Source organism: Eschrichtius robustus, chromosome 6 (genome assembly GCF_028021215.1).
Source record: "Eschrichtius robustus isolate mEscRob2 chromosome 6, mEscRob2.pri, whole genome shotgun sequence".
Lineage (NCBI taxonomy): Eukaryota > Metazoa > Chordata > Mammalia > Artiodactyla > Eschrichtiidae > Eschrichtius > Eschrichtius robustus.
The window spans coordinates 72,534,838-72,559,471 of NC_090829.1; the positions used below are offsets into that span (position 1 = coordinate 72,534,838).

The 24,634-nt window shown below is 41.1% G+C and overlaps 1 protein-coding gene and 1 long non-coding RNA gene across 2 annotated transcripts in view; one reads left to right on the plus strand and one right to left on the minus strand.

Annotated features, from left to right (window-relative positions):
• LOC137766349 (uncharacterized) overlaps positions 1 to 1,937 on the plus strand; it is a 15,969-nt gene extending 14,032 nt beyond the window's left edge. Inside the window, exon 2 of the long non-coding RNA XR_011074307.1 lies at positions 1,230 to 1,937. This is a non-coding gene — a long non-coding RNA (uncharacterized lncRNA). The remainder of the gene's footprint in view (positions 1 to 1,229) is intronic.
• The window catches only part of LSG1 (large 60S subunit nuclear export GTPase 1), a 24,670-nt gene extending 838 nt beyond the window's left edge, over positions 1 to 23,832 (minus strand). Inside the window, exons 1-13 of the mRNA XM_068546467.1 lie at positions 23,668 to 23,832; positions 21,886 to 22,012; positions 17,912 to 18,032; positions 17,645 to 17,731; positions 17,068 to 17,154; positions 11,955 to 12,015; positions 10,642 to 10,818; positions 6,925 to 7,323; positions 6,395 to 6,496; positions 6,105 to 6,248; positions 5,541 to 5,664; positions 2,723 to 2,802; positions 1,128 to 1,301 (exon numbers count right to left, since the gene is read on the minus strand). Of these exons, the coding sequence (XP_068402568.1) occupies positions 1,128 to 1,301; positions 2,723 to 2,802; positions 5,541 to 5,664; positions 6,105 to 6,248; positions 6,395 to 6,496; positions 6,925 to 7,323; positions 10,642 to 10,818; positions 11,955 to 12,015; positions 17,068 to 17,154; positions 17,645 to 17,731; positions 17,912 to 18,032; positions 21,886 to 22,012; positions 23,668 to 23,766 (1,782 nt within the window). The 5' untranslated portion in view covers positions 23,767 to 23,832. The remainder of the gene's footprint in view (positions 1 to 1,127; positions 1,302 to 2,722; positions 2,803 to 5,540; positions 5,665 to 6,104; positions 6,249 to 6,394; positions 6,497 to 6,924; positions 7,324 to 10,641; positions 10,819 to 11,954; positions 12,016 to 17,067; positions 17,155 to 17,644; positions 17,732 to 17,911; positions 18,033 to 21,885; positions 22,013 to 23,667) is intronic.
• Between the last annotated feature and the right edge of the window lie 802 nt (positions 23,833 to 24,634).

Below are 24,634 nucleotides of genomic sequence, written 5' to 3' on the forward strand. Positions count from 1 at the left end.
TCTGTCTTCCTTATCTATCACATACAGCCAGTCACTAAGTTCTGTGGATTCCACTCTCAAGAACTTTGTACATCTTTCCCCCTCTTCTCCATCCCCACTGCTCTAACCCAGGTGTTCATCAGCTTTCACTGGACCACTGCAAGACTCCTCAAATCCAGTGTGCACATTTCTATCAGAGTTCTCTATTCTGTATCTCTCTAGTCCTGTCCTCACAGATCTCTGATGGCCGCCTGTGGCCTGGGGAATCAAGTTCATATTCCCTCACATGGCATACAAGGCCACCTACAACATGGGCTCTTTACTGAAAAAATCCACACTCTCACAACTTTTTGCCTTTGTTCATGCTACTCCTTCTGCCTGGAAATCTGGCCCTCACCGCTTCGTCCAACTGACACATTTTTATTTGTTCCTCAAAGTCCAGCTTAAATATCACTTCCTTTCTGTAGTTTAGCAAGTATGTGGAGAAATTAGAACCCTCACACATTGCTGGTGGGGATGTAAAATGGTGCAGCCACCTTTGGAAAGTTTGGCAGTACCTCAACTGTTAAACTTAGAGTTCCCACATGACCCAGGAATCCCACTCCTAATGTATATACCCAAGAGAAATGAAATATATGTCCACACAAACACTTGCACATGAATGTCCATAGCAGCATTATTCATAACAGACAAAAAGTGGAAACAACCCAAATGTCCAACAACTGATTAATGGATAAACAAAATGTAGTCCATCCATTCAATGGAATATTATTTGGCAATAAAAAGGAATATAGTACTGATACATAGGTGAACCTTGAAGCCGTTAGGCTAAAGCCAGTCACAAAGGACCACAGAGCGTATGATTTCATTTACATGAAACATCCAGAATAGACAAATCTTTATATAGAGAAAGTAGATTAGTGGTTGACAGGGGCTGGGGGCAGAGGGGAGTGGAGAGTGAATGCTAATGGGTACAGGGTTTCTTTTTGGAGTGAGTGGTGATGGTTACATAACTCTGCAAATATCCTATAACCTACTGAACCGTATATTTTAAAAGTGTGCATTTTATGGTATGCGAATGTTATTTCAATAAAGCTGTTATACAAAATGTACTGGATCAGAAGTTAAAGAAAAACTTCAAAACTTACCTGATGGAAAAAAGTTTTGTCCACTACATTTTCAATCTGATTTGCTTTTTTATTTCTGCGTGGCTGCATTTTGATTTCCCCACCATTCGCTTTTTTCTCTAGGAGTCGCTGGTGTTGATACTGAAAGGTCACAGGATCTCTTCCAGGAGGAGGATGACAGTACAGGAGTTTACCCTGCAAAGACAACATGCATGGTAACTGCACATCCTCAGGGCCATCTGTGTGAGAGTCCACAGAGGAGGCCTCTCCACCGTGCACACTCTGATGGAACTTCCGGCCTTTTGACAGCTGAGCTGAGTTTTGGTCACTGCAACTGGAGAGTCCCAACTTGCACCCCGATGATGATCCTTAGTGTTTTAGAGGTCTACCTCTTCCCACAGCTCCCACACAAGAACGAAATCTTCCCTGTGCCCCCTTTTACCTTGTTTACCGTACTCTTCAGTACATGTATGTGATTATACTTAGGAGAATATTTTCCAAAACAAAAGCCAGGACGTAGTGGGACAGTGTGGCTGTACTAATGGGGACACTGGGCCTGCTGCTGTTGTCCACTGGGTGCCAAGTTTCCTCTTTCCACCATAAACACTCTAAAAACTGTGGTTGTTTTTAACTCATCTCCCCCACCCTCCACAGTTTTACAAATGGTAAATGAATAAATAATTCATCTATACAAATATTCTATTAACTGTTTTCCTCCCGAATTTTAAAAAAAGAGAATATGGTTGCCCTCTTTTATTTCTATGCTCCAAGCTCCACTGATGGTGTATTGAGAAGAGGAGGGAATAAAGTGAAATCCTCACAACCAATTAAGCCCCTGGAATGCTTTTTTGTAGAAAGAAGTAGCTTAATAAATAAAAACTACTGGGGCTAATTATGTGCCAGGCACTGAGCTTAGTGGTGTGTGTGTGTGTGTGTGTGTGTGTGTGTGTGTGTGTGTGTGTGTGTGTGTGTGTGTGTGTGTGTGTGTGTGTGTGTCTGTGTGTGTGTCTGTGTGTGTCTGTGTCTCCACACACATACACTGTTCTCATTTATTTCCCATAATAATCTCATGAGATAGGTACTATTAATTCCTATTTTACTGATGAAGAAAACCCAAAATTTAGCATGTCCTCACTTGTAGTAGGAGAATAATACTTCACAGACTTACATATTTTTAATGAGATGACAAACGTAAAACATTTAGAACTATTCCTAGCAGGCCTAGCTTTGAATAAATGTTAGCTATGATTATTATTGTTACTGGACAAGTGTTAGAAGACAGGTATATAAACAGCTACACTACAAGGTATATTGTAATATAGCTGCAGTAGAAACACCCAAGGGCTGGAGGAGATGGAAAAACTGGAGACATAAATTTTTCACCTTCACTGCAAAGAGGTATTCAGAGACCTTCATCTCTTTCATATTATGTCAATCACTTCTATGATTTATATGATGCTAGCTCTGCTGGATCAAGAATGTAAGTCCAGTTATGGCACAATATCAATGAGAAGATATCTCCTTTATAACCCAGCTGGTTGCCATTACCCTAAACATACACTGTGGAGAAAGAAGACCTACTTATTCCAGAGGAACGAGAAGCAGGGTTCACTTACATTGACATAATCCTTCAGGATGTAGCGTGCAGATCGAGGTTGGTCTGGCTGTCCATGTGCTGTCATGAATCCTCGCATACCTGTGAGGAGAAATGAATTTTGCAAAACCTAAGTTAGAAAACATCACAACAAAGACAACTGAGGTGATGGAAATCTAGTCTTTTCTGTTATTACACTGTGCATTCTTATTTAACCTTAAAAAAAAATCAATTAATAATGTAGAAAATATTTTGGTTAGCATTACAAAAACATCTGATAATCCAGAATAGACTATATTGTTACATCTGATCTTCTGACAACCACCTAGCAACATGCTGTGACACATTCAATCTCTCTCTACTCCAGTCATTTCTTCTATCTCTCTGATTTTAATTATTGATTCAAGGAGGCTACTTGTACAATGCTATGTCGTCAATATTATTAGCAAAACTCAAAGCAATAGAGCAAGTTTTCTTTTTTTTTTTTTTAAATGTTCTGTGTGTCATTGCATTTTTTTTTTTTTAAATTTTATTTATTTATTTATTTATGGCTGTGTTGGGTCCCCGTTTCTGTGCGAGGGCTTTCTCCAGCTGCGGCAAGTGGGGGCCACTCTTTATCACGGTGCGCGGGCCTCCCACCATCGCGGCCTCTCCCGTCGCGGAGCACTGGCTCCAGACGCGCAGGCTCAGCAGCTGTGGCCCACGGGCCTCGCCGCTCCGCGGCACGTGGGATCCTCCCAGACCAGGGCCCGAACCCGCGCCCCCCGCACCGGCAGGCAGACTCCCAACCACTGCGCCACCAGGGAAGCCCAAGTTTTCTTATTTAATGATATGTCTACACCTTTTTCAGTTTCCCAAACATACAACGAAGATCCCTTTAATACTAACTCAATTAGAAGGGAGTAGCAGAGCACAGTGGGTAAGAACACAAGCTTTGGCTGACAGGTTCAAAACTCAGTTCCCTCCCATACTAGCTGTATGTTGGCTCCTTCAGTTTAGAAGAAAGTATCAATAGTTAGAACCGTACAGAAAAACACATTTAGGAAAAGGGGAAAAAAAAACCCTAAGATTTAAAAAAAAAAAAAAAAAAGGATTACAGTAAAATAGTTTTTCCCAAGTAAAACACCGAACCCAACAAAACTAAGAAGGAAAAACATTGCTGGGCTTCCCTGGTGGCGCAGTGGTTAAGAATCCACCTGCCAATGCAGGGTACATGGGTTTGAGCCCTGGTCCCAGAAGATCCCACGTGCCGCGGAGCAACTAAGCCCGTGCGCTACAACTACTGAACCTGTACTCTAGAGCCCACGAGCCACAACTACTGAGCCCATGCACTGCAACTACTGAAGACCGTGCACCTAGAGCCCGTGCTCCACAAGAGAAGCCACTGCAACGAGAAGCCCGTGCACCACAACGAAGAGTAGCCCCGGCTCGCCTCAACCAGAGAAAAGCCTGCGCACAGTGGCAAAGACCCAATGCAGCCCAAAAAACCCCCCTAAAAAACAAAAAGAAAACATTGTTTACTAAGTCGTTAACTTCTACAGGGCTAAAGAAACCATAAATAAACACTGGGAAAAACATCTGCAGCACAGGTAACAAAGAACTCCTACAAATCATTACGACAAAAACAAATGATGCATAGAAAAAAGTGATTCTCAGAAGACAAAATGGCTAACATATATGGACAGATGTTGAATTTCACTAATACTTTAAGAATGTTTACTCATCAGTTTTTATAAACTGGTTTTGTCCTCACTCTCTTTGATTTCATCAGAGAGAATCAGATGAAAAATCTTAAAAGACTCACATTCCTTTCAGTTTTATCTGGAAATCAAACCAGATGCAAAGTTTAGTACAAAGTCTACCTTTCCCCATCTTTCAGGTTAGCACACTGGAGAGGTCTAGATTAGGAAATCTGGGTTCTCACTGAGGCTATGCCACTAACCAGACACCACCTTGGGCAAGTCATTTCATGCTCTGATATCAGATTATTTGTCTTACGAAAAGGGGGATGAGAGGTGGGGGAATCTTTAAGGCCCCTTCTTGTCCTATGATTTTGTGACTACAGCAGTCTTGCAACAAGTGCTTAGTATTCATCCTCTTTAAAGTCGCTCAACTAAAGTAAATTCAAGCTCTGATTTTAACCATATAACTGTGGTTTATATCAAATCACCTTTCTCTGCCAGTAAATATGCAAATAACCTGAACTCCTTCCCGGCTGGGGGCAATTCCTTACAAGGCAAGCCACACATGCATGGAAATTTTTTTAACACCGCTTTTTCTTTAGGTAGATACGCGTCTTTCCAGATTACCTTTAAAGTTTGTGTTTAAGGTAAATAAATCACAATGAATTGGAGAAATGACAAAGATAATTCCCATGCAGAAAAAGAAAAAGCCAACATAGCCTTAGATCAGAAGCCCTGTGTCTACACTTGGGTCCTAGGCCTCCTATAGGAAAGGGCCTGAGAGAGCCTGGGAAGATGTGTCTCCCAGGCACTTGATTTCTATGATGAAGACCTGGGGAAGAGGCAAAGGATACAGAGCATCTCCTTCTTTAACTCTAGGATACAGAGCATCTCCTTCTCTAACTCTAAAAAGCACTTAACACTGAAGTAAAATACCACTCAGGCAGTGGCCGGCTCTCCCTCCTTTACTGCTGGACCAAGTCAGCTACCTGGAGGCCACCTGGTGGGCAAGACCAACAGGACAACAAAAATATCAAGCCTGAAAGATGACATGACAAATGCTAAGGAAAAATTCTGAACTTGTACCTTTGCAGAGTATTTCTCTTAGTAGCTATACTGTTATTTTTTGTTCATGTTTTAAAATAAATCACAACTCACATCCATAAGCCGTCAACAGTTCTTCTGATGTTGGAGGTCGCTGGGGATCTTCATCTTCTCTAGGTTTTATGATGTCAATGCCGTACGTAGCTTCTAAAACACGTCTTGGAATATTCTGGCAAACGTAAGATTGTCAAGGAATCCGTTTCTTTGAACTGACCCTCTCCTCCTCCCCATGGTGTCTTCTAAGAACATGGTATTTCAGCACATCTGTGACAAAAAAACTTTTCACCTCTCCAAAGTAGTACGATTACTCGTTAATTTAAAAGACTTTTCTCCCCTCTTTTAAACAAAGCCTTATGCACAATGATCACTTCCAAATGTATCCTTTAAAAATATTAAAATATTATCTCTGAAACAGACCTTAAAGATGACATTTTATGTAAATACACTATAGATTTGTGAGATGACCCTAATTCAGACGTAAAGCACCGAGTCTTTGTTTCTAATCCTTACAATTATGTAAGGAGTGATTATTTTTTCCTCCCCTGTCTATTACCCAGATTTTTCTTAAGCCCTAATATACACATAACAACGAAAAGTTTGGCACAGCACAGAGGATATTAGTGATATAGGTGGGAGGTGATCTCTCATCTGGTCAATCGGGAGGATTCCACCGCAAATCATCTCGGCTTTGGTAGAGACAAAGGATGGCATCACCAGGCCTGGGCAGTCACATAAGCAGAGGCCAGGTTCCACATAGAGAGTCTGAAAGACAAGTAAGAGGTTTATGCTGGGCATACAGCACAGGAAGGGAAAGGAGAGCAGCACATGAGTGGCAAAGAACTTCAGAAAACACCCAGAGGGAGGAACTGACGGAGAAGGAAATACAGAGGCCGATGCTGCAGAAATACCTGAAAATGCTTGGTGTGACCGGGCGTGGCAGACACAGACACCTTCTTATTGCCCATGATGGTGTTGATTGTCGAACTCTTCCCAACGTTTGGGTAGCCCACCTAGAAGGGTGTCAGAAGGAATGTTTACAGTATAAGTTGGCAAGGATCACAGGATGCCGAAAGCCTGCCCTATCTAAAAAGCCTATCTAAAGGTAAGAACGTTGGACTGGAAGTCTGAAGACAGCCCTGAAAGCTCTCATTCTAGTATCTCTTGTAAGTGACGTGACAGGTAGGGATGAACTGGGAGACTGTAGAAGATAATTAATATGAACAGGGGTGTAACCAATATAAGCCTTGAGAAAGTTCATTCTTTGAGTTGGGCTTTGCCTGTCACCCAGCCTGCTCCCAGGATGCCCGTGGGCAACAAGAGGGCATCAATGTTCCCTATGACGCCAGGGCCTGACTGATCCCTGGAGTTCCAGTGTAGCTACCAAAGGATGAGGAATACAGACCCTCACGGAACAATTTTATGACATATTTCATCTTACCAGTCCAACAGTAAGTTGTCCATTCTTCACGTTCTTTCCAGAGTGTAGCTGCTTAAAGATCTCCAGTAATTCCTGCTTTGATACCAGGTGGCTAAAATTGCGTATTTGCCTCTTCTGTGGGGTTTTCCTTCCTTGAGCCTCAGAATCCACAGTGCAGCTTTCCTGCCAATCCTGGCCACAGGCCTCCTCATCAGGGCTGCTGCCCTCTTCTGAACACGTCTGCCAATCCTCCTCCTCCTCCTCCCGACAGTCCTCATACTCGCTGTCATCTTCATCACTCCTGGCAACTTCATTAAGTGAAAGATGTTCAGTCTCTTCGTGTAGAATTTCAGCTTCGTCACAACTGGAGTTTCCAAACTCAGCTGTGATGGCTTCTCCACTGTCTCCGTTTACTTCTTCCTGATGAAATAACAGAAACCTCAAAAGTTCAGAAGTGTGTAACAACTGCACTCTTCACTCTGGTGAAAAACATTCAGAGTTGGTTATCTAAGATGAGCAGAGAACAAGGAAAGTTATGAAGGAGAAAGAAAAAGGTGAATAGAGGGAGAAGATAGCATGAGGATATAACCAAACTATCAACAGTGGTGTCCTCTGGAGTGGTGGACCTTCACTTTACACATTTTTGTATTATTTGAACTCTGTACAAATAACATGTATTACTTTTCTAATAGATAACTCTTTTACCTATTAAAAGAAAGCAAGCGTTTAGAAAAACCTGTATCAAGCTGAACTCCTTGGCAGTACATTTTTTTTTGCAATGGGCTGTAGAATAAAACAAAGCATTTCTCATGAACGATAAAACATTTAACATTCTCTTCTCTGCACAAAGCAAGAAGGGTATAATTTGTAATCTGAGCTTCATTGTATATTTGCATTTTCGAAGACAGTGGTTTGCATAGTTAAGGAAACTGCTATTCTTTTATAACTGCCTTTAATAAATCATAGCACCATGGAGCATAGGTCCCTGTGTGTGAAGTATGAGAGCAATAAAACTTAACTCTGCGCATGGAAATTATTCACCAACCAACGATTTCCTTTGGAAAGAGAAAGGTAAAAATCATTTACGATTCATGGGTGTGTTAATCCTTCTGAATTCCTAGGGATAACAAACCAGAAATAATTTATACTATTACCTACTAGTATCAGCAAGGGAGAACTGATTCAGATTTAGAAGTGATGGAAACCTTCTATCATTTCCAAATAATCTAGCATTACAATGAGTAGCCGCCACAGGAGAGGGCATGATGGACTCAGTTAAACAGGCATCCTACATTTTAGGAAGGAGATATTAAAAAAAAATGTCAGGGAAAAAAGGTATGATTTCATTGTCATTCCTGGCAACTCAAAAAGAAATATGGATTTGGAAGCAATTTCTATGATAAATGAGCAATAAATGTAAAGAAGTCACTGTGTGCTCTTCTGCAGAACACAAGAATGTAAACTGAACATGAATGTGTATTTGGAAAACTAAGGCTAGAAGCAGTTTCGGTTCAGGAAAAATGATAAAGGCAACAAAAGGACTTTGCAGTAGTGACATCAAAAATAGAAAGAAAGAAGGGAAAAGTCAGTCTTTTGGGGGAACACAGTGCAATTTAAGAGATGGCCAAGAGAAAACCAAAGTACTCAATTCAAAAAAATGTCCTATTTTTTTAAAATAAGAAAGGTTAGGCAACCATAGAGAAAGAACCAAACTTCAGATAGGTGAGAAAACAGCGAATATCTATTTTTAGTAAGTTCATGTTTGATACTCAAATGACAGATGTGATTAGATATATCACAATGGTAGCTGGTTACTTGACTTGGAAAATCATGAATAAAAGATTTCAGAAGACCTGGGAGGAATAAATAGGGTTCAACTTTTAAAAAGAAAGAAAGAATATCTTCCATAAATCATGCACTGTTAATCCAGAGTCTGACAGGGAAACAATTCCTCAAGTTAGGAAATTCCTCCAAACAATTCCTCCCCTGACAGCAACGGGAGGCAACAAGGGTTCCCTGAGAACAGATGGTGCAAACAAATCCCACTTCCCTTTGCAATCTACTCCTTGGTTGATAGGTCAGGGAATACCACAGATGTAAAAGATGAAATGAATAAAACACACAAAGTACTCAGAATAGTAGTGCCTGGCTAAGAATAAGTTTTCTATGGGTTAGTTTTTATTAACAGTAATAACAGAATAACTATTGTTATAGCCTTTCAAATACATCTGTATGCATCACACTAAAATGCTTGGTACTGAGCGCTTCTTAAGTCCACAAAAGGTCACAGAGCTCTATCCTTGGCTCCGGTCTACTCAACAGCGTTATCAATGACCAGAAAGAATATATAGAAGGGCCAATACAAAATCTGCAGATGATTCAAAGCTGGAAGAAGAGAAGAGCAAATGACACATGCAAAATGATTCTACCTTGTTCCCAAATCACTGATATTTAAGAGGAACAGGCATGATCTTAAGCTGAGCTAAAACCAAAATGAATACCTTTTGCCACATGTAAAGATAGGATGAGATCTGCTCAGTAAGTCTTGTCTTTTAAATATTCGAGGGATGTGGTTGTTCACAGGTTCAATGAGCCAAGAGCATAAGCTCCTTTGAAAGGGGGTGAATCAACAAAAACTCTGAATTACTGGGAGTATCCTGATCACAAGAAATAAGAGTACATGTCCTGGGCAAACCACACCTGGAATACTGTACTTAACCAGCTGCCACCCATTTTAGGTGTCTGACACAGGCAGACAGGCGCTCAGGGTGAGGAGTGCTCTGGAGGTCATGTCTATAAGGAGCAGGAAAGCAGACAATGTATCTTCTGCAGAAGAGAGAACAGAGGCAGAGAGGAAGAGGCCTCAGAGCAAAGGTAGGGAAGCTGACTTAGCTTCACTGGACTGAAGAACTTTCTAACCTTGGAGATAAAAAGGAATGAGACACCTGGTGTCTGCCATTTAAAGCAGTCACAGAGACAGCAGGCGACTGCCAGGGAGGTGGAGGGGAGAACTCCTTCACAGAGTTAGAGCTCGCTAACTTGTGAGCTCACCAAGGGAGGGTGCTGTATTCATAGCACCCAGCTCAGCACACTAACCAGTCAGCAAATAGTTGATAAATAGAGGTGAGAGGAGAGGAGGTGGATAGGAAAAGATATGACTTTAAGTCTCTTCCAGCTCTAAGATTCTATTACTAATTTCTTTTCATAGTTGGTTATCATTAATTTTTACTAGAAAATAACTCCTAAACTGTTTCTGTAAAAAGTGGATTAAAAGATACAGAAAATAACATGGTATATCTTAATTTAGGACTACTTCATTTCTTTGTTTTCAAAACAAAGTCAAAAGAGAGTCTAATCAAGTCCAGAGAAGTTACTACATTCAGTTTTATCTGACTTTTTGTTCTGACTTCTCTTAAAAGCAATTACATACAAGGTCAGTATGAAACTTCCTATACAATTTTCTGCCTAAAATTTTAAAAAATTAAAAATTATAGCTACTATCAGTGTGCATCATAGACCCCTGGGATAGCAAGCAGACTATTTAAAAACCAGAGAAAGCAACCTTGTGACTCACTTTTTCTATAGATCACCCAACTATCACAGCACTTAGGGAAAAAAGAAACAAAACTCCACACATCAACAATAAAAAAAAACAAAAAAAAAAAAAACCAGAGCACACTTAACAGAAGCCAAAATCCTCCTCCTTGAAACCCAACCTGAAAAAGTCCCCCAGGTTACCTTAGAGTCACCAATCAGTTGAATGGCTTCAGACAAAGCCGACCAGAAAATGACTTTCACATTTTCCTTTTCGAAGAACTCGGCCCAGGCACTCCGCTGCTCGGTAGTCAGCAAGTCAGCCTTATTTATCAGAATAACATTCTCCTTGTTGTCATCAATTGTTTTCACATAACATTCCTATGCAAGATAAAGATATTCAGATATTTCTCCAAAAGGGGAAAAATTAGGCTAATTATACTGAAGATCCCCAGCTATGACTAACAGTTTTTACTGCCCCCAGTTTTAAATCATTCCTAATTTAAAGATTTTTAATCATGATACATTCTATGGATCCTTTCAGCAGGCTCTGAAAAGAAGTTAGGTCATCTATACTTAGAAAAAATACTCTTCACATAAGAAACTGGAGGGTAAAAAGAAATGCTTTCCTGCCCAGTTTAACAGCTTCTTATTTCTTTAAATTATATAGTTCCTCTCTTTAATAACCCTGAATTATTTCTTTTAAGCAAAGATAAAGAACTGTATAACTAGATTTGTCAGCCAGCAGGGACTATCTTCAAGCCAAGTGATGATAGCTAATAATAATCTTACCTATTAATATAAAAAACTATTTTTGAAGTCTAAAAGGAAAACAAGACCCAGTGATTAAATTAATTCCCAAGTACAGCTCTCCATTAGGAAATATACCAGAAGTATGAAAGCTGAATTAATAAGAGCTTCCCCATTAAGATTGTTATTCACCAGTGGATTTTAAAATAATCAGTACTATTCCTACTCTGGTCCTCAAACAAAAATAGGAATACTTCATGTGTGTTCAGTGTCTTATTAATTGAAAGCCTGTATCACATTATTTCTTATGATCCTCACACCTTAATGATTACCCCCTGTGGTGTTTTACACACTTACTTCATTTGTAAAACACCACAGGAGGTAATAACTACGGTGTGAGAAGAGAAAGCTTAGTGGGATGGGTAAGTGAAGGGACTAGGCATATGCTAAAGTACGCAAAATGCTATTTCAACTAGAGTCTCTTAAAAAATGAGAAACACTGGCAAATGCCTATTAACAAAGTGGCTTCTAAAAGTAGAAAGTTCAAGTGTTTGTGCCTTCCTGCAGATGGAAACAACTGTTTGAAGAAAACATCTATCTAAACAGTCCCAAAATGCAGGCTCCTGACCTTGGGAGGAGCAGGAGGCCAGATTAAACAAAGCTAGAGGAGGGTGCAAAGGCCTGCCTAGGGTCACTGCTATCGGTGATGCTGTCCTCCCACAGCTGCCCAAGGACTTAAAGTTTGAATCATGTCACATTTTACTTACCAAATCCTCACACCTAAATAGGAGTGGATTTCGAGCATCTACTATCTGGACCACGATATCACTGAAAACAAATGTGAGGTACACCAATCACTGTGAAGTGAAAGGAAATAGTAGCAAACACTTTCCACATATTAAGCACGGATATAACATTTTAAGGTACAATTATCCCCAGTTTATATACGAAGAGACTGAAGTTTAGAACAGCTAAGTGGCTTGTTCAAGGTCACCAGCTACTAAGTGAGGGAGCTGGAATGAGAACGCAAGCACTCTGGACCAGAGCTTGTTGTCTCTGATGATGTTTCATTGTTAAAACTTTTACCTGTATCTTCTAGTAAACTCTCCTGGAGAGATCAAAGAGTATTCCAAAGACTTCAATCCAAGGTGAGGTCTACTGTACACTCAGTGCCTAGTTTACACTTGTGTTAAGTAAGGCCTCAAAAACCCCTAATATATCACCTGCTCACAGCTGCCACCATCAAAGCCTATATCTTATTTAAACCTAGGGCTGATAAGTGTACATGTAGCAAATCATCATCCACCAGTTCCAAGAATGTGTTTAAATGGCAAAAATACAAAACAGCAAAATATCAACTTAAGTTGCCATAACGGAGCAGGAATGATGAGTCCAACGCCTTCCATCACATGTAAGATGATGTAGCAACATGAAAACTCTCTGCGGCTGACAGCAAGCCCCTCGAATCCCTCACAAATGTAGTGGGGACGACAGCAGCTGAGCACTGTAAGAATAAATACTGCACTTCTCCGGCAGAATCCTCCCTCCCTTCAGACCCTGTGGCTAGGAAAGCTGCTTTAAGGGCCAGCTGTGACCGCCACTGGAAGGAAACAAGCTGTGGATGTGCTACCACCTTCCACCAGTCTCCCCCAAATCCGTATCTGGTCAGCTTTTCCTGAGGTAACTCCTATGCAACTGAAGGAAATGTATTAAATCAAGGTTACCATTTAGGGCAGAGCTTTTGACAAAGTGCATTCTCCTTCAGAATAGTTAAATTTCCAGCATGATCTTGTGAGTCAAAGAAACTCACAGACCTGCTAATTTATGACAAATTGCTTTTAAGTTCTCTAGTTAAGTGGGTCCTAGTATTTCCTTCTTTAAGGTAATATCTACCACTTTCCAACTGTGAGGATTTAACAGTAAATGTAAAAATGACTGCAAAAAATGGACAAAGCCTAATGAACTAAAATTACAAGGTCCACACACATTATGTTTACCTACCAAACAGGTAGAAAGAATAACCAGCTTAGACACACCAGTAAGAAAAGAAGAAAAGTTTAAGGCAGCTTGCTTCGTGTGCTGAATTAGGATGCCTAGCAAAGTGCCAGCTATGTACCAGGAAGGGTTGATGCAATACAATGGAAGCGCCTTGTCTTACTGGAATACAGCGTTCTGCCCTCCGTGCCTCGGCAGTTTCCGCCATTTCAATGACATATTATACATCAAATCTTTTCTGATAACTACTCTTGAAATTAAAGAGGCAGATGGCGTAGCTAGCCTGTTACCAAACAGGAGACATCTGCTGTACAGAACATATCAATAAATATTTCCTATTAAAAGACACAGCAGTAGTCACTTTATTGATGTTTCTATGTGACTCAGATCCACTTCTGTGTGATATAAACTATATTCCCTGGGTCAGAAACATGTTCTCTCTTATAAAAACACAGAGAAATATCACAAAAAAGTAAAAGAGCAAGTAATGCTGTAATCCACTAGAAGCTAGAAGTTTCAATAGTACAGGCTCACTCTGGGGAAACAAATTGCTTATTTAGGGGCATGAAAAGCAAGGGAAGGGCCTTGCTGTTAAACCTGGAAGAACACATATGGCTACCTCTGTTCCCTCTCAAAGCCTGCAAAACATGAAAGCAAAGACTGGAACTCATCAGGACAAACGGAAAGAAAGAACAGCAACTAAGAAATGTCAGCCCAAAGAGAAGTGAGCCTGTTCACGCCCCAGAGCTCCGAGAAAGCTCAGGATTAGAAGCAACACGTCTAGCTTGCATGGCGAGAGTGAGGTATAGGACTGAAATCATTCTCAGCAGGGAGCAGTTAGGTCCACGCCCCTGTTCCATTCAGCCAGGCAGCCGCACGCCACCCCACAGCCCCTGTGGAGAAAATGAACCCATGGAGAAAATGAACCTGAGAGGCTCCTGAACTGGGACCTCAAGCACAGGAGAAGGTGGGAAAGAGGTGCTGTACTGAAGAGAGGAGGATTAAACGTAAGTCTACACCCCAAATGATGGAAATGCCCAGCTCCCTTGTATTACACCACCACCTTCAGCCCTGTTCCTGGCAGGAGACAGTCCTCCTCCTTAAGAAACTGACTGATCCTAGGGAAAACACCCATAGATATTGACATCTTGGCATATTCCAAAAAAATAAAATTGATCCCTGCTCAGTTACTGTACAGTGAAGTTCACCAGTGGGCAAACTCCACCCAAACAAAAGTCCTGTCAATCAGCTTTGTAATGCTTTGTTCTTAAATATGAACAGACAACAAACATCACTGGACATCGGAGGAAGGCCTCTTATGTAAAAGTCAGAAACCAGAATAAGTAGGAAAAAAAAAAAGGAATGCAGAGGGAAGACAGACAATAAAGGAAGTAGGAGAAAACCTACAATTAAATAGTAAACTATAAGCCTGCAAATGGGGGCATTCCCTCAAGGGTGAGGTTTCAATATTTCACATTGTTACCATTTATCTTTGGAAATAAGAAAACAGACATTTTCAGCAGTACATACCCCAAATGTTAATGAGGCCCTGAAGGAGAGATTAGCTCACTCTGCTCCCTGGGAGAACCATACTGGGTCTTCCCAAGCCCCATTCAAGCCTGCATGGAGCCCGCGATCAGGAGCAAGCTTCCCCTTTCTTCAGGCTTAGAGATTTGCCTTGCTACTCTGACCTCCTCACATCCCAGGCCAACAGCCCTCTCTGCCCCTGAGGGAGCAAGATGAGGGGCGGGAGGTATATAAGTGACTTAAAAAAAAAGAGAGATGTAATTCACATATCATAAGATCCATCTTTTAAAGAGTACAGTTCAGTGGTTTTTAGTATATTCACAAAGTGGTGCAACCATCCACCACTATCTAATTCCAGATCATTTTCATCACTCTAAAAGGAAATGTAAATAACTTCTACAAATTTAATCCAAGTCCTTTTTCTTAGTAATGGTGCTAAATGTGCTAATATTCTTTCCCGAGAATCCCAGTTAAAGCACCCTGTTTCCTAATGTTCTTATTGGGTATATTTTATGGACTAAACAAACAAACAAACCAACAAACCCACATCCTAAGGGCTCCTTGTTAAAAGCATCATTTCAAATATAAGGTTCATTTATGATCTCCAAAATTTACAAGCAGCTCATGCAGCTCAATATCAAAAAAACAAACAACCCAATCCAAAAATGGGCAGAAGACCTAAATAGACATTTCTCCAAAGAAGATATACAGATTGCCAGCAAACACATGAAAAGAATGCTCAACATCATTAATCATTAGAGAAATGCAAATCAAAACTACAATGAGATATCATCTCACACCGGTCAGAATGGCCATCATCAAAAAATCTACAAACAATAAATGCTGGAGAGGGTGTGGAGAAAAGGGCACCCTCTTGCACTGTTGGTGGGAATGTAAATTGATACAGCCGCTATGGAGAACAGTATGGAGGTTCCTTAAGAAACTAAAAATAGAACTACCATACAACCCAGCAATCCCACTACTGGGCATATACCCTGAGAAAACCATAATTCAAAAAGAGTCATGTACCAAAATGTTCATTGCAGCTCTATTTACAATAGCCAGGACATGGAAGCAACCTAAGTGTCCATCGACAGATGAATAGATAAAGAAGATGTGGCACATATATACAATGGAATATTACTCAGCCATAAAAAGAAATGAAATGGAGGTATTTGTAATGAGGTGGATGGAGTTAGAGTCTGTCATACAGAGTGAAGTAAGTCAGAAAGGGAAAAACAAATACCGTATGCTAACACATATATATGGCATCTAAAAACAAACAAACAAACAAAACATGGTCATGAAGAACCTAGGGGCACGGGAATAAAGACGCAGACCTACTAGAGAATGGACTTGAGGATACGGGGAGGGGGAAGGGTAAGCTGGGACAAAGTGAGAGAGTGGCATGGACATATATACACTACCAAACGTAAAACAGACAGCTAGTGGGAAGCAGCCGCATAGCACAGGGAGATCAGCTTGGTGCCTTGTGACCATCTAGAGGGGTGGGATAGGGAGTGTGGGAGGGAGGGAGACGCAAGAGGGAAGAGATCTGGGGATATATGTATATGTATAGCTGATTCACTTTGTTATAAAGCAGAAACTAACACACCATTGTAAAGCAATTATACTCCAATAAAGATGTTAAAAAAAAAAGGTTCATTTATGGAATCCTTATAAATAATTCATACACTCTTTGACAAAAATAAAAACCTTTTAGCTATCAGGATATGGAAAAGACTTAAAAAATCTCCCAGTCTCAACTTATCAAAGGCATTCTCTTGTTTTCAAAGCCCAATTAAAACAAATCACTCCTTAATTTCCCCCAAAACTACTAACTGCTCCTTCCTCTGCTCTGACTCAGCCCACTACCCTCTCTCTAATACAATAGGAATCACACTCCAGTTTGTATTTTACTAATACCTTAGTGCAACGATTGCGTTTCATCCAACTGTATGACCCTGGTGCTTGGCCCTTTTCTTGGCCTCCCCCATTAACATATTTGCTCTTTGCAAGCAGACACCTACCCCTCTCCCAGCCATATTTTCCGTATCACCGGTAGGAACTCATATACATTTGCTGAAAAACTACAGGTGCTTCAGAACTCATCTTACAGAAGATAGTCACCATTCTTGCAAGTTTATCAATGTGTTTATCTAATAACAAAAACCCCTTATATTTAAAAAGAAATATAGCATCATACTTTCAGGTTTTATAATAATTCTCAGTAGCCCTGTGCATAACTTGATCCTGTCCCCTCAGCCCCTCCCTGGGCTCCCAAACATATATAACTTCCCAATCTAATATACCGCCACCACCACATACTCCTTACACAAAAAGAAAACGGTAACCTACCTTCTTTCAATCACCCTCCAGAGCTGGCGCCAAAAATCCAAATTTCTTTCAAATGGAGTCAATATCAGGTCTTGTTCCTCTTCCAACCTGGTTTTAGAATGAGAAGTTTAACACCCAAATTCACTGCATTAAAAAAATAAGTACACAAGTATTAACTGTCAAGTGATTTTTATATACTTTCTGCTGAATCAATATGCAAATCAAATGCAAATTTTATACTTAAGCTTTTTAAGCCCTGAAAGTTTATTTAACACACGAAGTGACATTTCTCCCAGACATCTCTTCCTGGAAGAATGCTCCAGAGAGCAGTGATCAACTCCAGGGTGACTAATGGCTAGAGAAGGGTATGAAAAGGAGAAAAGGCCAGGAATGGAGCAATCAACTCACCATCTTTGTGCAAGGACGCATGTGCACAAAGCAATGCGGTTTGCACACACACCAATTTGCACTTATAAGATGAAATCTACCATTTCCCTTTTAAAAGAACAAAGCCTTCAAAATGCAAATAGCAATGCAAGCACACTAAAATGCCTGACTCAGAATTTCAAGGCAAATCTTCCTGTAGGCTAACACTCACCGGACAAGTTGACGTCTCCATTCTAGAAAGTTATCTTTCTCTGCCTGTTTGAGTTCTTCTGGGCTAGTTTTTTGGTCCCACTTTGGTCTGCAACAATCATAAAGGAAAAAAAAAATTCCACATGAGTTACCAAAATAATATAGGAGATTGCGATTTAATAATAGCAGCTGAGAAAAGAAAGCAGAAAAACGTGAACACCAAATAAAAAATTTTATATTTAGTGGCCTTGTTATGCCTTTTAATGTCCTATATTTTTATTCAACTCACCTCCTTGGGATACACAAGAACTGTTTGTTTTCTTCATGGAGTTTCTTAATTCTCTGGTTCTCCTCAAAAGACAGTAGTCCAGTTCTAGCCTCAGGAGGCACAAATTTAATATTAAGCTTCTCTGTTTGTAGGAAAAAAAAAGTACTGTTATTTAAGAGGAAGTATAGAGAGTGAATGTTGGTCATTACTTAGAAAACTAAAAATATGAGCACCTAAAACAGAATTTAAGCTTTCTTGATTTAGATAGATTCCCCTAGCCTTGAATTAATTATAATTTCTAAAGGAAGTTTTCTAGCCACCCCCCAAGAAAGAATACAAGAACAGATCTTTACTAAAACTTTCAAAAGATCAACCACTTTTTCAAGTACTGATTTTATAAAACTCCACATGCTAAATGCATTTCATGGAAACAGAAGCAATAAGAGTGGGAAGGGATTGTAAACATTCATTACAACCAATGTCCTCATTTTACATGTGGAGAATAATTGTAAGCCAATGGGAGTGAGGGGGGAAGCAAAGATTCAGCAAGGAGACTCACTCCAGTTAGAACTGGTAAATTACTACACAGCTATAATTTATATGAAATATTTATGAACATCCACAATTAAGCTATATAAGAATTCAAAGGAATAAAAAAACGTCCAGTCTATGTATGAACCAGAGACCTCTGCTCTAGGGCTCTATCCCCCTCAAGTTGCTCCAGGCCCCTCTACTGTACCACACATGGCCACCTAGTCTCCTGGGCAGGTGACTCCACTGAGATAAGCACCTGAGAAGCCAGCTAAGCTTCTTACCAAAATGCCAAGGGGAGGTCCTATCCAAGGATAACAGGACATCTTCAGCAATGTTCCTCTCAACCTTTAAGCAAAGACTGCAATCTGCTACCCTCATTGGACCACCAATACTGCACGGTCCAGTCACCTAGCGCAGCAGTCCCCAGCCTTTCTGGCACCAGGAACCAGTTTCATGGAAGACAATTTTTCCATGGACTGGCGGGGGGTGGGGTGGGGTGGGATGGTTCAGGAAGTAATGCGAACAGTGGTTCAGGCGCTAATGCGAGCCATGGGGAGCGGCAGATGAAGCTTAGCTCGCTCGCCCACCGCTCACCTCCTGCTGTGCGGCCCAGTTCCTAACAGGTCGCGGACTGGTACCTAGGTTGGGGACCCCTGACCTAGAGTACAGCCAATTTTCAGTCACCATTCTCATTCATGTCATCCTCAACCAACAGTCAGAATACACATCCCTTTAGCCCCATACTGGATAATTCTTTCACATTATTTCCTCCTTCCAATGGTGATCTCCCACCCAGTGTTCCCACTTTGCTTGGGCCAACCTCTGTAAACGTCTCCAGCCCCTTGATTCTTTCCTCTTCTCCCAGTGTACCACCCAGCTTGCAGCTTCACTTCTTTCCCTATTTGGCTAAAACCACGTGGTCCATCCATTCCACCACTCTCTGACCAAACATCAAATTCCTTAGCCCACTGCACCGAGCCAACTATCCATTCTCGTTCTCATTCAGCAATGATGCTGAGTTCTGCTGGAGGTAATCACACAATAATGCAGCCACCTGTCTCTGAACTGTTTTTACTACCAACACTTCTGACACCGAATGTGTGGGTTTTCCCACACCAACAACCAGTTCTCCAACTCTCCAGACACCAACTGGGTGTCCTACAATTCAATTCTATTCTGACACTAACTATCAAGTGACTTCCCCACTTCAGATGCCAGATCTCTGAATGTATTTTTATGGAGGCCCCATAGATTAAATCATTGGCCACTGGTGATTAACTCAATCTCCAGGACATCTCCGCTCCCCAGTGGTTGAGGGAGGAGTTTCTGAAAATCCCAACCCTCAAATCCCAGGGTTGCTTCCTGTGGCAATCAGCCCCCACAAAGAAGTTACCTAGGGGCCCACCGGTCACCTCATTAGCATAAACTCTAGTAAGGCTGCAAGAGGCTTATTATGAATAACAAAAGACACTCCTCTCACCCCTACCACTCAAGAAATTACAAGGGTTTTAGAAGCTCTTGTATCAAGGATCCAGAGATGAAGACCAAATATAAATGTATTTCTTATTATACCACAATATCACATCTTCCTCTTACTTGCTGGACATAAGAAGTGAGTACGGCCTGTGCCATCTTTTAAAAGTAAAGAGTTCCCAGTGAACACTTAGCATTTCTCATTGTTTTGCTCTCCTTTGCAAGGTCAGGGATCCATCCATGTGAGAACCGGCTTAAAAACCATGGACCTAACCTGATTCAAAACGCACTCTGTACACACACACACACACACACGTACAATTTTGCCTGCAATCTGAGGGGTTCACAGACAGCTGAAACTTGTAGCCTCCAGGTTAAGTCCCTGGCCCTGTGTGTCCAGGAGACAAGTGCTGTCTGAAGGCCACAGAGAGTTGAGACAAAATTCTATCACTTCTACATTATTAAGGAAAAAGGGAAAAAGGCATGAAATTAATTTCAATGAGGAATTCTTACCGATTTTTGAAAGGCTTATGGAAACTTCATTATGTAGGTATGTAGGTTCAAGTCATTGGTCATTAGTGATTAACTTAATCTCCAGCTCCTCTCCTCTCCCCAGTGGGGCTAAAAATTCCAACCTTCTAATTATACTTACATTGCTCACAGGACCAACCCCCATCCTGAAGCTATTTAGGGGTCCTCATTAACATGCAAAAAGACACTCCTCACTCTTCACTTACTCCACCCCCTCCATAAAGTCTGCTTTATTCTAGCCCACTAAAAATCTTGTTCCTATTCTTTTCTCCATTCTTCTACTACTACGATTGCAGTTCTGGCCTGATTCTCTTGCTGGACTAAAGCAATAGTTTCCTAACTAGTCTTTCTTCCTCAAAATCCATCAGTGATCTTTCAAAAAATGTTTCCTACTTGCTTACATCCCTCTAAAGACTCCTTTAAAGCCCTTATTCTCTCCTGGCCCTGGCCCTCCTCCCTAGTGTTTGTGCATCACATCCTGTCCCCATGTACTTTAAGCACCAACAGGGCGAAGCTCCTAACCGTTTTCTGAACAAAGTAGACTGCTGCTCAGATCTTAGTTTCAAGTGCTCTGCCTGCCTGTGTATAATGTCCTGTGTCATCTCACCTGTCCTGCTAACGTCTACTCATCTTTTAAGACTCAGCCCCAGGGTAAAGCTTGCCCTGACTGGCCCTAGTTTTCCTTCAGACAGAAATGAACACCAACTCCATCTTTTATGACCCCATTCCCTGATACAGACTTCTTTTATAGCACCTTAGACAAAATTCTGCAGAAACAAAATTTGTCTTAGTCAACACCATACTTTCAGGAGCCAGTACAATACCTGAGAGTAGCTGGGGCTCAATAAAAGCATTTTGAACAAATGAATGAATTTGCTAAACAACATAATAACACTTATAATAAGAGAAGAGCAATAGAGATGGTAGTTTATAATGCTGTCTCTGTGCCAGGTAGTTTTCTAAGTGCTTAGAAAAAACAAAAACAAAAACAAAAAAAGGGAAAGCAGTGATTAAAACAAATTACATGCATGGAAAAATTCACTATTATGTGTTAACAAGTGCTTTAAAATACAATTCAAATTGCCTAAGTTACAGCAGCAGGCCCAGGATTTTGCTTCTAACAATGGTATCAGAAAACATTTTCTGAAAAATGCTGGTATTGTCACTGTAATGTTGACTGGTCTCTTTCCTTATGAGAGACTGAGGTTCTTGAATTTGATATGATGGATAACCTGAAGTGTCTTTTAGAGCTGAATTTGAAAACTGTGGCACATTCTGTACCTCCCAGTTGAGTTCATCTGGACCTTCCCACACTGCTTCTGGGATATCTGCCTTTGGATTAAAGACAGCTCCTTTATTATGAGTTTGGTAGGATCGGCAAAACACTTCCAAGTAGACTTATTTGTATATAGTCAGCAAAGACACAAATGTGCTGTAGGCACTCAGCAACAACTTACCAGCTACAAACTCTGTTCCTGCAAGTTCCGCAGTGGCAAGGAAGTCATCCAGGGAGCTCTGTTCAGTCACGGACTGAAGATTAAGACGACCCCAATCATAGCCATCATTGAGTTCACTTGTGTGCAACTATGAATAAAACACAAGGTGGTAATACAGCTGCTCTCTTCCGCTCTTAACATCCAAACTAACTCCCAAGTAACTATTCTATGGTCTTGAGGGTGGTATCAGCCCCTTTAGAGTCAATACTAATAACAGTTAACATTTAAATGAGCACTTTCTTACCTCATGATAGTTACTCTCTATTTATTTTCTCATTTTATTTTCAAAATCTTTTAAGATAAATTTTATTGTATCTCTATTTTACTGATGAGGAAACAGGATTAAATTAGATAAAATAACTTGCCTATAGTGGCAAGCTAATACGTGGTAGAGGTAAGAACCTGAACCCATATACCATATACTCTGGTCCTGGCAGCCACTGTTAGTCACATTTTTTTGATGGAGACCCACAGCAAGAAATACATTTCACATAGTGACCCAAATGCTGTGAGAAACTTAGTGATACAACCGTGTACCATTCAGTATAGTAAAATGGAAACAAAGGAATCCTGAAACAAAGTTACTTTATTACATGCCACACAGACTGGTATTTTCCTGAATTCTATTCTGTAGGGTGAAAAACCTGGCTAGTTGCGAGCTACTGAACTGATTTCCAGACACAACCCACAGTTTGATAAGATAAACACCATCCTAAGCTCTACACTCTGTACAGGTGCAAGTAAGTGAAAAAATTGAAGGTTAAAAGGCTAGGTGGTTTGCCCAAGGCCACAGAATCAGCAAAAATCAGCATAAGGATTAGAATCCAGTTCTTTAGAATTCATAATCGAATCTTCCCACTGCTTCCTAATGGGTACATTAACAACAAGTTGCTTCAAAATCAATTAAAATTACTCGTAATCTAATGTCCAGAGTAACTCTGACCTGATGAATATTGATGAGCTCTGTATGCTGTTTATTCTGCAGATTACACAGATGGAAGTTAGATGGTGTGAAGTGCACATGGATAATTAGAGACACCTTTGACTTTGCACAGATTCTTACAGAGAACTTCGTGAGTTCTCAAATACATGAGGGAAAGAATGTCAAAATGACAAACACAAGTCAAACTACTTCATCCGCTTTTCAAGGATCCTAAAAATGATGATCGTTCCCAGGCCCAGGGAACTATTAGGCCCGCCAAACTTTGGAGATAAGTTGTTCAGCTGTGAGTGAAACCACTAGGGAATAAAAAGAGTGAAGCAGGAATTTGAGTTATTTTGTACTTCTGGTACCAACCAGCGGCTATTGGAGGGTCAATTCTTTGAACAAATGAATACAAAAAAATAGTTTTTATGTCTTTCCTGTGCAGAAACTTGCAAACGCTTCCAGGGCTTACAGGGCAAAGACCAAACTTTCATCCTGGCATTCAAGATCTCACTGCAACCTCATCACCACCACCTCCACCTCTGGGCCCTGTGCCTTGCTAGAAGGAGGGCCTGTTTATCTGCCTGGGAGGCTCTAAGGGACTTGAACATTTGCGCATTGTGGTATCCGCGGGGAGTTGGGGGGGGGGGGGTGTCCCAAACCGACCCCCGCGGTTAAGGGAGGACGACTGTATTCATCCTTAGAAACCCTATTTTGGCATCATTTCCTCTGGAAAATTTCACTGTGACCTCTGACCCCAAGCTTCACAGCTTTCAGACTCATAACTAGACAGACTGGGAAAGATGACAACGTCTTACCCAGGAGTCGGTGGGACGATGGCTACGGCTCCGCTGAACTTGCTGGCGGATAAGAGCCCGGCCAAGGGTCCCAGCCTCCGGCGCTCTCCTCCGACCCATAGCTGCCCCGTCGGCGCACGAATCTTCCTTGCCGGACCCGCTCCTGTTTTTTGGACAGTTAGACGATCGATCTCCGGAAGTGACGTATGAGCTAGCCCAAGTAGTGAAGGCCCGAAGTTGAAGGGAAACACAATAATTGTTTCAAATCGCCACTTATATAGCTCATATTTGCCACTGTGATGGAAAATAAATGTAAAGTGGTCTGAGGACTTAATTTTCAATGTATATTCCTAGGAATATCTCAAATTTTGATAAGTTGATTAAATTAAAAGAATGGTACCTCCCAAACTTGTGCATCGGTCTTTAGCGTCCGGTGTAGAACTAGGAGACATGGAAAACGTGGCCGTTCATATTCGGGATACGAGCCCCGCCTCCCGGCTACTTTCGTCAGAAGGAGGCGGAGACCCGGGTGAAGGGTGTTCCCGCAGCGCTAGGTGGCGTTGCTTCCTGGCGCTAGTTTTCGGCCGGTGTTCTAAGGTGTGTCCTCGCCGCTGTCACGGCCGGCAGCTAAACAGCTTTTTGTATACTTGGTCTTCCGGAGCTGTGAATTGGTGAGAAGAGTCTCAGCCTGGATGGCAGTTCGGAATGGAAAGAGCTTGGCAAGGTTGCAAGGAAAGCCAAATGGATCTGACTTAAATGCTTTTTTTTTTTTTCAAATAATTTTTTAAAAAGCGTTTAAAAGTTCCACCTAGAATTGTATTTAAATTTTCCTGTAAATTAAAATAAAGTGAAAAACAGTGACCCCGCTCCACTCTTTGCGGCCTGGATTTTGTTTCTCACTTTATCGTTAGAAAAGTCGGGTTAGAGTTGTGTGGGTGTTGGGCGTTTAAGCTCCATTCTCCTCAATCAGGAGAAGCACCTCAATGTC